The 15,476-nt window shown below is 39.7% G+C and overlaps 1 protein-coding gene across 1 annotated transcript; it reads right to left on the reverse strand.

The window, feature by feature from the left end:
- Positions 1-6,391: 6,391 nt before the first annotated feature.
- Positions 6,392-15,167, reverse strand: LOC149846248 (uncharacterized). Its single transcript, XM_089990711.1, has 10 exons — positions 14,922-15,167; positions 11,459-11,599; positions 9,911-10,438; positions 9,186-9,251; positions 8,931-9,097; positions 8,444-8,606; positions 8,250-8,325; positions 7,604-8,019; positions 7,034-7,138; positions 6,392-6,883 (listed from the first exon to the last, which is right to left on the reverse strand). The coding sequence occupies exons 1-10, from the start codon at positions 15,165-15,167 to the stop codon at positions 6,392-6,394; spliced, it is 2,400 nt and encodes a 799-aa protein (XP_089846837.1).
- Positions 15,168-15,476: the final 309 nt, after the last annotated feature.

Genomic DNA, 15,476 nt, shown 5'->3' on the forward strand with positions numbered 1-15,476 from the left:
AGAATGACATAATGTTTGGTTATGGTTTTAATTTATGAAGATTGTAGGATTAGATTTTTTATTTGTTTTTTAAATATCATGAATTAGTATAATTTATTAGTATTTTTTTTTACTTTGCATTTGTGCCCACCGTAGGTTAGAATCCTGGCTCCACCCACTGCATATTATTAAGAGTTACCATGTTGTCAAATACTTAAAACTGAGTAAAACGGTTACTTATATGGTCATGGTTCAGTTACTTGAGATCTATGGTGATCTCTAAAACCGTGTCAGTTACATTTCTATTTGGTATTCCTTATTTTTTGCTTTGACAAACCTTACTTGCTAACATTAAGGGATTTGCAAGTTATACTTTTTTTGTAGGGCTGGTAAACTAGACTAACGAACCAAACAGGGCATGTTCGGGCTCGGCTCGTTTACTAGTGGATTGAACTCGTGGCTCGACTCTTGTTTGTGTTTAGCTGAGCCGAGCTTGAGCTTGGCTCATTCCTGAATGAGATGAGCTAAACATGAGTTGGCTCGTGTTAAAACATTCCATATTATGTATACATTATATATATATATATATTATACTTGAAAATATATATAACTTTTTATAAATTACACTTAGTAGTCTATATTTTATGTATATATTTTTCATTCATCCTTTTTTTTATATATATTTTATGCATTCTTTTTTTATATTACACAAAATATATATTATCTATAAAAAATACTTTTTTTATTTATACGAGCACTATCGAACCGAGCTGAACACCTTGTGTTTGGACTCAACTCGTTTAAGCTATACGAGCTGCTTGTAACTCGGCTCGCACACTGTACAAACCGATCACGAATGTATTCTTGACGAGCCGAGTCACTAGCTGATAGGTTCGTTTACCAGCCCTATTTTTTTGCAACATATATAATGGTGTTGTCATCCTCAAGGGAGTAAGAAAGGATAAAGAGACGTTCCCATTCATTGACCTTACCATCTCTATTTTTTTCTATTTGTTTAGCAAATATACTTTTTTCCCTCTCTCTCCATCCTTTTTTTTTTTCTGTGGAAGTACAGCTGGGTTAAGCAGACCCCTACCAGTTATACAACTATACCATTGGGTTTTGAACGTGCGACGTCCCAACACTTGTTGTAGTTTTCATGCAAGTTTTACTAAGTGGGATTTATTTATAGCTGAATAGGCTTCATAATGGGCCAAGTTGTGTGTGTGTGTGTGTTTTGAGAAAGACCGATACGCTGATGGCTCATTTATTACATATCGTAGATCAATAGTCTTAGTTTATCTATGTCCTATGTTCAACGGAACCCACACAGTAGGTTAGGTGCAATCATGTATGCAATTCTCCCATTCCATCCATGAGTAAGATAATGTACTGGGGACAAACGAGAGAGCTGGATGGTTAGGGTTCTCTTGTTTGAATCCTACAATGGGCTATCCCTCAGTTTTTTTTTTTACTCGAAAAAACTGCTTCAGGATCAGAGAACTAGCCGCGCTGGCTCTGCCTGCTGTACTTAGGGTGGATGTCCTAGTGGTGTAAAACTCTGAGGGCATACCCCTCGCTCTGATCAGAGAGCTTTAGCTTGCGCAGGAGTGATGTCTATTACATTTGAACCTACATCTCCTGCCTAGTGGCCTAGGCCCCATCCCGCTTATCAGAAAAAAAATTAACAAACAAAAATAAACAACCAAACCAACAAGAAAAGCTTCTCTTGTTGAGCCAAGGAATTTTCATATCTTGATTGCTGTCACTTGTCTTGTAATTCTTTTCCAACCCTCGCCCAGAATCGGATCACTTATAAATGGGCCTGCCCTCCTGCCATGTAAATCCCAGGTAGGGATGGCAGTGGGGCAGGGCGGGGGACAAGGTCTCCACCCCCGCCCCTGCCCCGCCTCAAGATTAGAACCTCCATCCCCACATCCATCCCCAGCGGGGATGGATTTTAACCTCCACCCCCGCCTCCATCCCCGTTTCATGTCCTCCATCCCCGGTTCAAACAGGGATGAGGCGGGGCGGGGTGAGGATGAGGCGGGAAAAAGTGGCAGAGACGGGGCGGGGAAAAGGGTACGTCCATCCCCTCCTCCATCCCGGGGATGGATTTTAACCTTCATCTCCGCCTCCATCCCGGGGATGGATTTTAACCTTCATCCCCGTCTCCATCCCCGTTTCATACACTTCATCTCTGATCCAAAGGGAGCGAGGCAGGGTGGGCCCCGCTTTCCCCCGGTCCACTGCCATCCCTAACCCCAGGTGAAGTCACCAACACCCAAGCCCTTACAGAGTCCACCAGTTACAGGCTCCCTACAGATTCTATTGCATCAGAATGAAGCAAGGATTTGGCAAATGTACCACCGAGGTGGTATCCCATGTGATAAGCGGGTCCTGTGCCAAGCAGAAGGCCCAAGTTCGAATCCCTGGGCTACATGGGGCTTAAGAGGTATCTGGTAAGGATCTGCCTAACCCCAGCTTGCCAATAAAAAAAAAAGGATTTGGCAAATGTGACTCGAATCCTGGAAAACGGTCAAGTGAGCCCAGTCAACTTATGAGACATCTGAGTCAACTTGGTCATCTGAGGGTTTGACTGAGTTAATGTTGCAGGCACTTGAATATCAGCCAGAGATTGGGCGAGTCTGTCATCCCAGCCGGTCAAAAGCAGGACTATCCGAATCTTTTTAGGACAGACACTGGGTTGCATTTCTGTGGATCCGGATCCGCAGGCTTTTTTTGCATGTTACGTTGGTCTGATTAGGGATGTGCAAGTGGGTCGTGGTCTTGCCCTGGGTCTAAAAGTCTAAACTGCATCCTACCCATATCAGTGGATAAAGGTGGACCATGTCTAAATCCTGGTAGGCTTCGAATATATGCGATTGGTTTTTAGAGGTATGGATCCAGAGTCATGTAAACTTGTAATATCAGACAGGGTCTGGATCCAGTTTAACCTAATCCATTTATTCCACTTTTCACCAGATAAAGTGTCATACTGTTTCAGATATATTCGGGTCTGGAACCCATTCGATAATCCAGAATTGAATATACCGAGCCCTTTGCAACACTATCTTGGGGGCGAAGAGTGAACCACAATAGGAATCAAAGCATGGGATCCATGTCTCCAAACGGCATCTATCCTGATTGAACCAACGGGATAAGGTTGTATAATGGGTCTAAGGTTCCATCGCATGACTCTTTTATGGATTCGGATCCAGGTCGGCGCACCAAGTGGGAGCTCAAGGCTCGTGTTTAGGAGTGTCAACGGGTCGGGTTTGATCCAGACCCAATCCGTACCAAACCCTACAGGGTCAGGGTTTTGGTGATAAAGAGGGAGTCTCAATTAAAATCCGGGTCGGATTCTACGGATCCAATTAGTATATAGATCCGGGTATGGTTTGTGAAGTTTCATACCATACCCATGTCCAACCCAAAGTTCCGATTAACATCCATGGTCTTTCAATGTAAAAAACTCAAAACAATTATTTTACCATGTCTAGATCGGGTCTGTAATCCTTGTAGGACCCAGGTACAGTTTTCCACATGGTAGATCCGATTGGATCCTGATCCGGGTCCGGTACCAGTACCTCAAAATCAGATTTGGGTTTGGACCTATCTGAGTCCATCAGATACGACATGCTGACACGCATACAGTCCCCGTTGTAGACGGTCCACGTGAGATGCTGCCTTTCCTAGGCAGCCACGCCCACGGTACTCTTTACTCCCGGGGTTGCAGAGCGGGGCCCACCGAACGGAGGAAGGAATCGCGGGGGTCGATGTGGAATGGGGGATCCTGCCGGCAGCTGACGTGCAAGAGACGCCCCCGTCCCCGTCACGTCGGACGCGACCTCCAATCACATCCAGTCAAATCCGTCGTGACGTGGATGACAGTTGCCCGTAATCGACGGCTCTCCCGCGCGAACCGCGGGAGCGCTTCCCTTGCCACGTGGGACGGCCCCGTGATCTCCTTGGTGCTGACGTGGAATGCGCATTCGATTCCTTTGATTTGACGCTTTGCTTCCAGGCGTTTCTTTCTCTAACCATTATCCAGGGTTGGGCCCACTCGGAACGATACGGTACGGCAAAACTGGCATCTTTTGTAGCCTGTAAATATGATGAACGGCTCAGATTTTTCTTCCAACAAGTGGGGTTTGAGAGAGTCTTACGGACGCGCTCATCAAGATGATGACCGGCGCCCGTGGTTCTGTTCGGGTAACCATGAAGTTGATGCGCTCTCTTAAAATCCCCAGGTGGAGCCTCACGATCACCCTGTCTTGCGTGGCCCCACCTCTGAAAGCTGCCAGTAGAGTTTGATTCGGTGCCTTATCTTAGCGTCCTCACACCTCACATGTGGAATCAGACTTGGATCCGGTTTTCGGGTATGGTATCAGGTCAGGACTCAGGTTTAATCAGGTCCACTGTAAGAGAAATCATACTCGAACCTGATAAAAACTACATGAAGCAGACCCGGACCATACCCGGTAAAATAATATTATTTATCATTTTTACATTGAAATTTGTCGTGTTAATCGAAACTCGGGTGAGGCCCGGGTCTGGTATAAAATTTTACAAACTATACCCGGATCCATGCATTAATCGGACTTTCATGTGGGGACCGGGTCATCTTATTTATCACCATACCGTGACCCTATAGGGTTTAGTCTGGGTCGGGTCAGATTTATCCGACACCCTGCTCGTACTGTTGAAGCTTGGTTTATTTAGGCTGGGCCGAAGATCGGGGTTCTTTGCTTGGAGCTCAACTTATTAAAAAAAATTTATTGACAGCGTCGGTAATAAAAGCAAAGCCTCTCTTCTAAGCTATATATGTACCTTGACTACTATAACATATTAGTAGATGTACATGGTTTATGTATGTCTTCAATGTTACAAATACCATTATACTATAGCACTATATTCAAATGTCACAGATATATATGGTTTATATTTGGATCGTGTTTTTCGACAAAAATAAATAAATGTTTTTATGAGTCGAGAAATTATGGCAGTCGATTCTTGGATCGACAGAAAAGGCCACTCACATGTTAGAATCCAATTATTCAAAAGTTACGGATGTATATGGTTTATATTGACCCTCAGATCCTGTTTTCAGATAAAAAAACAGACATTTATAGTTGTTGATTTTTACATCATACGAAAAACCCACTCATACATCGGAATACAGCGACCCAAATGTCGTTCCTTAGAAAATAAACTATATAGATCATATCTACAAAGTCAGGTTTACAAAAAATCAAAATGTTGTCATTTGTACGTATAAATGATCGTAGAAAATCTTTTCCCCAAATGATTATATTTGCTACAATGGTATATATATATATATATATATATATATATATATATATATATATATATATATATATATATATATATATTCAAGATGGGATCTCATGATGCAAGTCATTTTGACTCAATCTAAAGTTGATGCGTTAATTTGTTAGGAATGGATAATCTTTTTTTAAGAAAAAAGTGGCTTTTATGAGTCAAGAAATTTTGAAGTGTTTATAGCCATCCGTCGGAAAAACCAACTCATAAGTCGAAATCCAGCAATCCAAATGTCAATCCTCTCAATACAAACCATGTAAAACATATCTACAGGGTCAGATTTACCCAAAATAAAATAAAATAAAAGCATTTGCTAAGTCATTTTTACATACAAACGATTGTGGCAAATCTTTTTCCTATATATAACGTGCTCCTGATAAAGCAATTATGTATATGTCATCTAGTGAGCTTGCACAAACCAAACCAAGAACAGTTTTACTTATTTGCACCCGGTTTTGTATCATACTTGACTTGCTAGCCTATTACATGCATCTATTTTACTGTAATTGATGATTACCTGCAAAACTGATTCAATTTTTTACATACATCTATTTTACTGTAATTGATGATTATCTGCAAAACAGATTCAATTTTAGCAGCTATTGTTGTAAGGAGCTCTAGTCTTACCACTACACTAGACTCTCAAAGGGACTCCAACATTCTAAGAGATCAGCTAATAACTTGGTGCTACCAATGTAAGCAATCTTGAGGTGTTATACATGGTAACTGCAAGAGAGCAACTCTTTGCCTATCTTTGTGGATTTTTTATGGTTGATATTGTGCAAGCAAGAGTTCGGAGCAATTTCTAGAATGAAATGCCTAAGAAGGCAAGGCAAAATCGGATGCTGAAGTAGTGATGCAGCCCTTTCTTAATTCATTTGAAAGGCTAGCGAGGGGTGCTCTTCAAACTACTGCAACACGGATTTGTACCCTTCCAACATTAATGTTATGCTTGAGGATGAAAAAAATTGAAATCTGATCACTCAAACTTGTTGCCAAATTATAGTCTACTTGTTAAACAACTTATTAGATACTGTAATTTTCAAATATACAATAGAGACCTGTATTATGACCCGCCCTGACCAACTCCAGGAGCTCCCAATGTAAGAACGATCCCTTGAAGATCTGTAAGTCTGCTCTGTGAAGAACTGACTGAAGGTGGAGGCCAAGCTAGATGGGTGGTTGGTCTCGGTTCCTGAGCTTGCGCCGGACGTACTAGATAAGGGATTTGAATTTTCTGGTTCTCTTCAGCATTGGCCATCTTTTCTCTGCCAAGAAGTGGTCTGAGTTGTACATCACGGCCATGACTTGGAAAGTTCATTGCTCTGATCCCATCGCTATCCTCCCTTGTCTCTGATAGATTGTTGCCGGAAGCCGGTAGGACAAAGTTAATAGGCTGTCTGACAGCTTCAACCTGCACTGGTCTTATTAGTGTTGTGCTTCCGCTGCTCGAATTGGGGATGGAGAGTGTGCCATGGGGAATACTTACTAATGCTGGTTGTGCTAAGACAACGGGTGGAGCAATCGATGTTGCTTCTCTTGCAACAAAGCCAGGACCCTGGTTAACAGAGATATACTTGTGATCTTGCTTTTGTGAATCTTAAGATATGAGAAGCAGTAAAGGGATTTTTCTCATTTTGTGTAATTCAATAGTAGCAGCAGCAGCATAGTAATAATAAATAATAATAATGATGAAATATGATCTTACTGAAGTGAACAAGATTCCTCTAAATATCTGCCCGTTCACATTTGCAGTCATCAGGTATCCTGAATCAAAAGCTCCATCAACTGTACCCTGAACTTCAGCACCGATCTACAATGGGATGCAGAGCCAAGCCTCATTGTAAGCCCTGTATTGTAAACCTAACCTCGAAATTTCTTGGGAGAGGTTGTTTCTTTGCCATGAAAAACAATTGTTTGAATGCACTTGAGCATACCTATGCCCAAGCAACCGCCCAGGATCAAAAGCCAGGTTATCCTGCAAAGCTATGTCACATGGATACGACTGTAGATATGGGGCTTCGGTCATTTTTATGAAGTTTCCAATATGAATGCTAAGGGGATACAGAATGGGAATCAAAATGGAGGATCCATGTGATATAGCTGCAAAGGGTGCTAGGCACCCCATCAAGGCCAGCATTCAAGACAGCAGGTACCAAATTGATGAAGGAAAATGGAAGCAGGTTCGTGTGTGTGAATTTATGTGTTATATTAATGAACCTGATGCCATATGATATGCTTATTATGCATAAGATGCATTATGCTTTCAGATCCTTACCAAGTTCGGGATAGCTATCACTTTAGTTGCTGCTATTTTTTGTTGAGGTATCTGATCAGGTAATGTTTGTTGACATTCTGGCCTCCCATTTTGTGAAACATGAAGAAACTGTTCTACTTTTGACTGCCTCTGTAATCCAGCAGGTACAAAATGTCCATTCTGAGTGGCTCTCTGCAAACTGATTTTTGGCTGCATCTGATGGTGTGTTAAATTGTTGGACTGGTTATGATTCGGCTTTCTTTGCTTGAACAGACCAGCTGATGGTGAATTCATGTCAGGTTTGACAGTGGTCTGCTCCTGATCTGACTGCGACGGGGATGATTGTTGGGATAGTGAATGAGAATGCTCTTCCTGTTCCGTTCCATTCTCAAAAAGTCTCGACTGTGATGTCCTCCTCCTCTTCACTTGCAAATTTTCTGTATACAGTTGCATAAAAAAAGTTTATAAAAATATACTCTCAAGATTATCTCAGCTCACATGTCACATAGATACAGCTGCAGATACGGTGATATGGCCATTTTTATGAAGTTTTCAATATGACTAGCATATAAGGGGACACGATACGGGGGCTAAAATGGAGTATCGGTGTGACATATATCCACATCAACTTGTATGAAATCAACCTGAGATTTGCAATGAAGAATACTTTGATTCACATCAACCTCACTCACTCTACCATTCAATTCATGATTCCTAGATTCGTCACCAGAAAACATCGACTTCTGCACAAGCAATAAAAAAACCACAGTTTCAATATGTTGAAAGGTGAATACCTGCTAAGGAAGGAGTTTCTGAGCATATATGTGAGGATATGGCCTCTTTTTCAGAATTCACAACTACATGTGTGACACCATTCCTACAAGAAGATGAAGATCTTTGCTCATCATGACTCCACTGTTTGCCAAAAATCTTGCACATGGAAATGTTATAGCGACCGTTAGGATGCTCTGTTCCTAACTGCAGGATGAGTAGTTCATATAAAGGGCGCTCATCCTCTCCACATCTGCAAGTATATAGTGAGGATTACTTTGAATTAATAGCAACTAATGCAAATGAACAGTCTCAACCAGCAGCTTGGAATTATCACATTCTCTGAATCAGCTTTCCCCTCTCCCCCCAACCCCCCTTTAGTCAGATGAAATTGAGGGTTCTTTTCAGATAATAACTGCAAGAACTCATGGTATTTATGAGGAGAAAAAAAAGGATACATAAATGGGTTTTCATATCCAACTTATAGGTTTTCTAAACAATGCCTTCCAAGTGCAGAGAGACAACTTAGAATGTTACCCATTGTCATTGGATAAGAAAAATACAGATATAAACTAACCCTCCATAAATTGCTATATCAGAATTGGCAAGTACAGCACTATGCGAAAATCGTCCTTGAGGTTGCTGACCACCTATATCCAGCTGGGTCCATGAATAACTACTAAAATCAAGAACCCAAACATCATTATAATACTGTCTGTCCCCAACTCCCCCAATGACGTAAACCTGCAAACAAAAATACACTCATTCTCTTACCTTCTAACTTTCTTGAGGAAAGTACCAGAGAAATCCACAGTAAGAAAAAGAAAATGACCTTGGAATCAATTGTTACAGTTGCATGACCTGCTCTAGGCCCTGGTGAAGTTCCTTGGATCATCAACTGCTAAACAATAGAATGCCATTAGACACAGGAGCTAATCATCACCATGCCTTTTAGGGAGGCAAACAAAAGATAAATTTCTGCAAAATTTTCAAGCAGCCAGAGTACTTAACAGTTAAAATTGGTGGGAACTTTAAATATGAAAAATTGCAAGTATCTTTGTGGAACTACCCTAGAAAAATTTCTATCATGAAATTTTGAAATTTGTCAGGATAACAAATGGTTGTTGAACTTGTAAACCTCATTTACAAGCCACAGAAGTTTGTACATAGTCAAATGGGAAGAACTTGATCCAGTATTTCTGTGTTCAAGAAAATATTGACTCTTTTACTAAGCTTGACCAACAGGTGAAATTAAAATATCATACCGACTCTGTTCTTCCAACAAATGAATGTTATAATGGGATGAGAATCTTTTTTTTCATGTCAAAATTATTGAAACCAAATATGCCTACAGCATAACAACCAAGAACCACAAAATATAATTTTTTGCTTTTATGTTCAATATTTAGATATTGACTTGAATTCACACTCTTGCTAATTTTTTATCTAAGAGATGGAAAGAAAACAAGCGATTAATTTTTTGTGAAACAGAAAATGCATGATCAATGAAATCTGGGAAGAATAAGCAAGACAAAATCCCAAGAAGAAAATGATTACCCTCGACCAAGTTAGGGAGTCCATGTCAAAAACATCAACATCACCAAGATAACGATCACCACAGTCCCCACCGTATACAATAAGCTTGTTCTCAACTGCCACTGCAGTATGGCTATCTCTTGGTGCAGGAAGTTCACCATTTACCACTGGGGAAGTCCATTTCATGTTCTTCAGATCGAGAATATGAACGTCATTCAAGTAATTTCCTTCCCCTTCTCCACTGCCTCCAAATATCACAAGCTTATTATCACCTATAACTGTAGCAGTGTGACTTTCGCGCGGGGACGGTGAGTTTCCTTCAAAATTCGGTTGGCTCCACTCTTTGGTTCTAAGATCTAGTATATGCAGATCATTTATCTTCTTTGAGCCATTTGTTCCTCCTAGAATTAGCATTTTTTGCCCCACAAGTACCATACTGTGACTGTCCCTTGTCCCAGGCTGTTTTCCTACAGTAGCAAGGGTGCTCCAAACCATTGTTTTGAGGTCTAAAGCAAGGACATCACTGAAATGCATCCCGCCGCAGCACCCCTGTATGAACCAGATGATATCATGAACAACTGAAATGTAAAAATGGCATAACCAGCAAGCATACTTCCTTTCTCTCATCTGGAACTAATGCTATAGTATGTTAATCTCCCACACCAGAAATATAGATTTCTGGCACAGAGTTATACAGTTAAAATTGGGAAAAGCAATCGACCCAAATGAAATTAATATGAGAAACAGAAATCCATTAGCATGTCTTTGAAGAAGCCAGTGAGGAGATTGACAAAATAAAATACAATTCTTGCATGCAAAAGAAGCAAGAATGAGCAAATAAAAAAGAGCAGGAAGCAAGAATGAGCAAATAAAAAAGAGCAAGAAGCAGAGAAACCAACAACATATCAGATATTGGCATTAAACCAGTAAGCTAAAACTGACTCAAAAGATTAGGAAAATGCTGCTCAATCAAAATAAAAAAACTTATATGAGAAAATACATAAAAATGAACTATATGCATCAACAGGTTAACGGAGTCCGTATGGGCCGTATAAAGCAAAACAACTAACAGAATACCCCAACTATAGAAAACACTTAAAACTCCAAAACACTGCCAACCCTCTCTCTCAGAAGATTGGAATAAGACCAAACAAAAAGAAAGAAAGCACAGAAACCGGGCAAGCGCTACCTCTTTTCTAAACAAAAATTTAGAAAACTTCTAATTAGTATAAACGCATCAACTTTAACTCAAAATGAAAAAAAATACTCCATTCCGGGAAAAAGGAGTCCCAGCATCACTTGTTCATAACTCACATACAGCATCAAACAAACTGGAAAAGAAAAAAAAAAAACAAAGACCATATACTAGGAGACCAAATCCAATTTAAAAGCCTTTAATCTTTCTAAAACGATGGCAATAAGTAAACAAGATAATACCATTCAAAAGAAAATAACTAAACAAGAAAACCAAGAAACAATTAGAACATGTATAGCACTATATATATATATATATATATAGAGAGAGAGAGAGAGAGAGAGAGATAATTTCATGAATCGGATCCTTCTTACCCCATAAATATACACAACTCCATCAGAATAGCAAGCTGAATGCCCCCATCTTTCGGATGGATTGAACCCCAAAACCTTTGGATACAACCACATTGCCTTCTTCAACCCACCATTCACAATAGCCATCTCAACCACTCTGAACTATGAAGCCAAAGTGAATACAGCAAAAAGAAAAAGAGAAAGAGAAGGGGAAATAATTCGAAAAAAATATATAGTATTCAAAAGACATACAAAAAGATATGTCAAATGTACAAGACAGACAAGATTGGTGCATTCATTTTATTGTAAGTACAGTGCTAAGCAAGGGTGGTGAGTGGTTATCTGGGTGTATTTTAACTCTAGATATGGTGAGCTCATGAAATGATGGATTTGATTGAGGAAAGAAGAAAATTAAAGTCTGAGGTGGTGAGGGTGGTGGGGATGTTGACAGGAGTGAAGGAACAGGGTGATGTAAAATCATGGGAATGTGACTGTTAGAGACATGTGCACAGTCTCCCTTGAGTGTCTATAAAAGTGAGCAGTTCTTGTTTTTGTTGATAACCAGTTTTTTGTTGCCCCTCATCCTTCATAGTCCATATTTTCGCTGTTAATAATGAAAAACACTGTGTCGTTGTACTTGGTACATTTGCTTTTACAGGTAAAATAATTGTTGGTCAAAGTTAAAATTGAGGGTGTTTTCCCTCTTATATCACCATTTAGTACGGAGTATATGGAAAAGGCATTCAACTATTTCAAAATGATCAGTCTATCTCTCATCATTTCGTTGGTTATGAATGGCAGCATCGCCAGCAAGTTTTTAGGTTAAGCCCATTGTCTCTTGAAGATTGAATAAATATGTAACGACTTGATTAGGTCCTCTCAAGTTCGGGTTCTTGGGCAGTTAGTTTTGAAGAAAAAATTATTTTATAATTTTAAAAATAAATTCAAAATCATGTTAAAATTTATTTATTTTTTATTTAATAATTAAAAGTTCATACCGACATTTTTACAACATCATAATCTTTCAAATACATAAGCAAAATAAAAGACTAGAGGTGAACCATACTTTTAATGTGAAAGAGTCGTAAGTCGTTTCTAAACTTACCGTTGTAACAAAAAAAAATTCTAAACTTACTAAAATTTCATTTATAAATAAGCATAACTGTTACAACTGTAGTGAGCTCTAAGCTCTTAGTCTTAGTTTAGTTTACTAAATATGCACACATATTATTTATGAGTTTTACCTTCTTTTATTGTATCTCTAACATCATTCTCAAACACATTTTATATTCTAATTGGCTATTCTGGACCTAACCTCCTCAAGCATAGCAACATATGTAGACAACTCAGAGTCTACGATCTTGGCCAGACATATGAATCACTCACAACAACGTAGTCCAAACCAATTCAAACTACGGATACAAGTGTTGCAGTTGCTCATCGATTGCAAGTCGGGAGCTCAAGAGCTCACTCAGTAGTTAGCCGAAGAGCTAAGGTGACTATACATACCCCTAAGGTGTCTCAAGGAGCTATACATGCCTTCAAGGTGTCTCAAGGAGATATACTTACCCCCAAGGTTTTGTGGTTCACGCTACATTCTACATGTGTCTAGTAGGCAATGTTTTAACCTCTACGAGTCACCTAGGAACGTCTGAGATATTCTTAAGTTACTCACGAGGTACACACCTCAACATTTGCCCCAGACCATGCCTCATAGTAGAGTTTCTCATTATATTTTGTATGATCATCATATACACAATTTTCTCTAACTATTCACATCTTGAAATCATTGCATTATACAATCATCAATGTATGTTCACTAACCACTTTTTAATACATGTTCACATGTATGAACTGTTAAGGATGACAACCCACTATAAATTAATTCATGATACTTACAATGCCCCTCCCAAGGCATAAGCGTAGCATTCTTCAAGGTAATACCTATCCTGAGACTCTAAAACTCTATCATCAATTCTCACATAACACATCAATCTCTTACATGCAATCATATAATGCCACATTTATTTCATAAATAAGGAAATATGCATGATCAAGTTTAAGCATCACACTTGAACTTTATAGATACCTAAGCATGCAAAAACAATGTTTATTCACAATAAAAAAAACTAGCATACTTAAATCACTTGGAATCACAATGAAAGATGCTTAAACTAGCTAGCATGTATTTTAATCAACTAAGAAGGAATTTACAAATGTTCACTTACCTGAAACACTTAAATTCCAATTCGCAACCTTTGATCTGAAATCAATGAATACCTTGTGTCATTATTTAAAATCTCATTTTTAAAATTACCAAAGTACTTTTGAACTAAAATATCAAACTCTGACTCCAGTCTTTCAGAGTTTGTTCTCACATCTCCAACTAATGGATTCTACTCAAGCAGTAGAATCCAAGAACTTAAGAATTATCTAAATCTGACTTCGGGGTACCAAGCATTGTTTACTATATAAGCATATCAAGGGTAAAATAGTCTTTTTTTGCTCTTTTGACCAATCGTAATGACATCTATGTTGTCTTTACACCAAGTCTAATTCATATTAAATTTCGGATCCAAATCCACATTGATTTCAAAGTGGATTACTTAAGTTTTTCAACCAAAATTCCTATTGCTTGGATATGGTACGCTCGATCCAAACATATTTGTGATGATTTGGCATAAACATGGTGTCTATGCTGGATATTCTTAGATTTGGACTAAACTCCACTAAGTTCACTTAGTTTTGAATGTACTTGGGATTTCGTGTTCTGATTCGAGTTTTGGGTTCAAATTGAGATCCAAACCTGGATCTGATTCCTAATGAAAAAATTAAGGTCTTCACTATCTTGATTTTTTCACTGCACTTGATCAATCACATGTACACATAACTTTATATACATAAAAAATCTTATTTGTCTTAGTCTAAATTGAGTCAGGCTGACCCATATCAGGCTTGACTTGGTCTGGACTGAGTCGGTTCGCTGAAACAGACCTGACTTGGTCTGCTCTTAACACCCTTTGGGCTCGGTCTGTCCGTACCAAGCCGTTCTGACAAAAAACTAGGCCTCAACTTGTATGTTTATATCGAGTCATTCTGCTAAGCAAACAAACCCGACTCGGTCTGTCCTGACCAAGTGGGTCTGTTATGACCAAATAGACCTAACCTGGTCCGAATAGATCGAGTCAGTCTGCTAAATAAAATAGATCTGACTCGGTCTGTTCAGACCGAGTCGATCTATTCAGACCGAGTAGATCTGTTACAGTGTATAGACTCGACTCGGTTTGTCTGGACCAAGTTGGTCTGACAGAACACTCAGATCCTACTCAGTCTCTCCAGACCAAGTCGATATGTCAAAATTTTTTAAAGCTTGGCTCGATCTGCACTGACCTATCTCGATTTAGGCCATGCCCAAACCGAGCAGCGTAGTCGACTCGATCTGCAAAAAACACAGAGCAAGTCTGCCTTACACCATTTATGCAACAGTTTCAGCAACACCATTATTGCCAAACTGTTGCAGTTTCTGGAGATGGGGCAGTGTTGTTAGCGATCGCTGATCATCGGCAACTGCTAACCCTCCTCTTTTTCTTCTTTCTTCCACTGTTTTTTTCATTTGGCTTGGTCTAAGCACACCCAGACTAATGGATGACTCGGTCTGCAGAAAACGCAGACCAAGACTGCCAGAAGCCTCTGAACAGTCGGGCAATGCCTGTTGTCGGACTATTACCATTTTCTGTAAATAAGGGTGGCAGCACCGCTGTCAATTATCGACGGATGTTGTCCACCTCCCTTCCTCTAGTGACGATAGCAGAGGGGGGCACCTCTGGTACCCCACCTTCCAATAGTGGTGCAAGGATAGGGTTTTCCTTGTCCCTGTTTCACTGAAACTCGTCAGCAACTATGGAGTTGTCAGCAACTCTACGTTAAAAATAACAGAGAAAAATAGAAATAGAGGGTGAGAAGAGCTTACTTGATGTCGCTGCTCTCCTCTCTCGTTCTTCATATGCTCCTCTGTACCGTGAATGGAGAAGAGAAGGAG

This window comes from Nuphar pumila, chromosome 2 (genome assembly GCF_984573655.1).
Source record: "Nuphar pumila chromosome 2, dmNupPumi1.hap1.1, whole genome shotgun sequence".
NCBI classification, from domain to species: domain Eukaryota; kingdom Viridiplantae; phylum Streptophyta; class Magnoliopsida; order Nymphaeales; family Nymphaeaceae; genus Nuphar; species Nuphar pumila.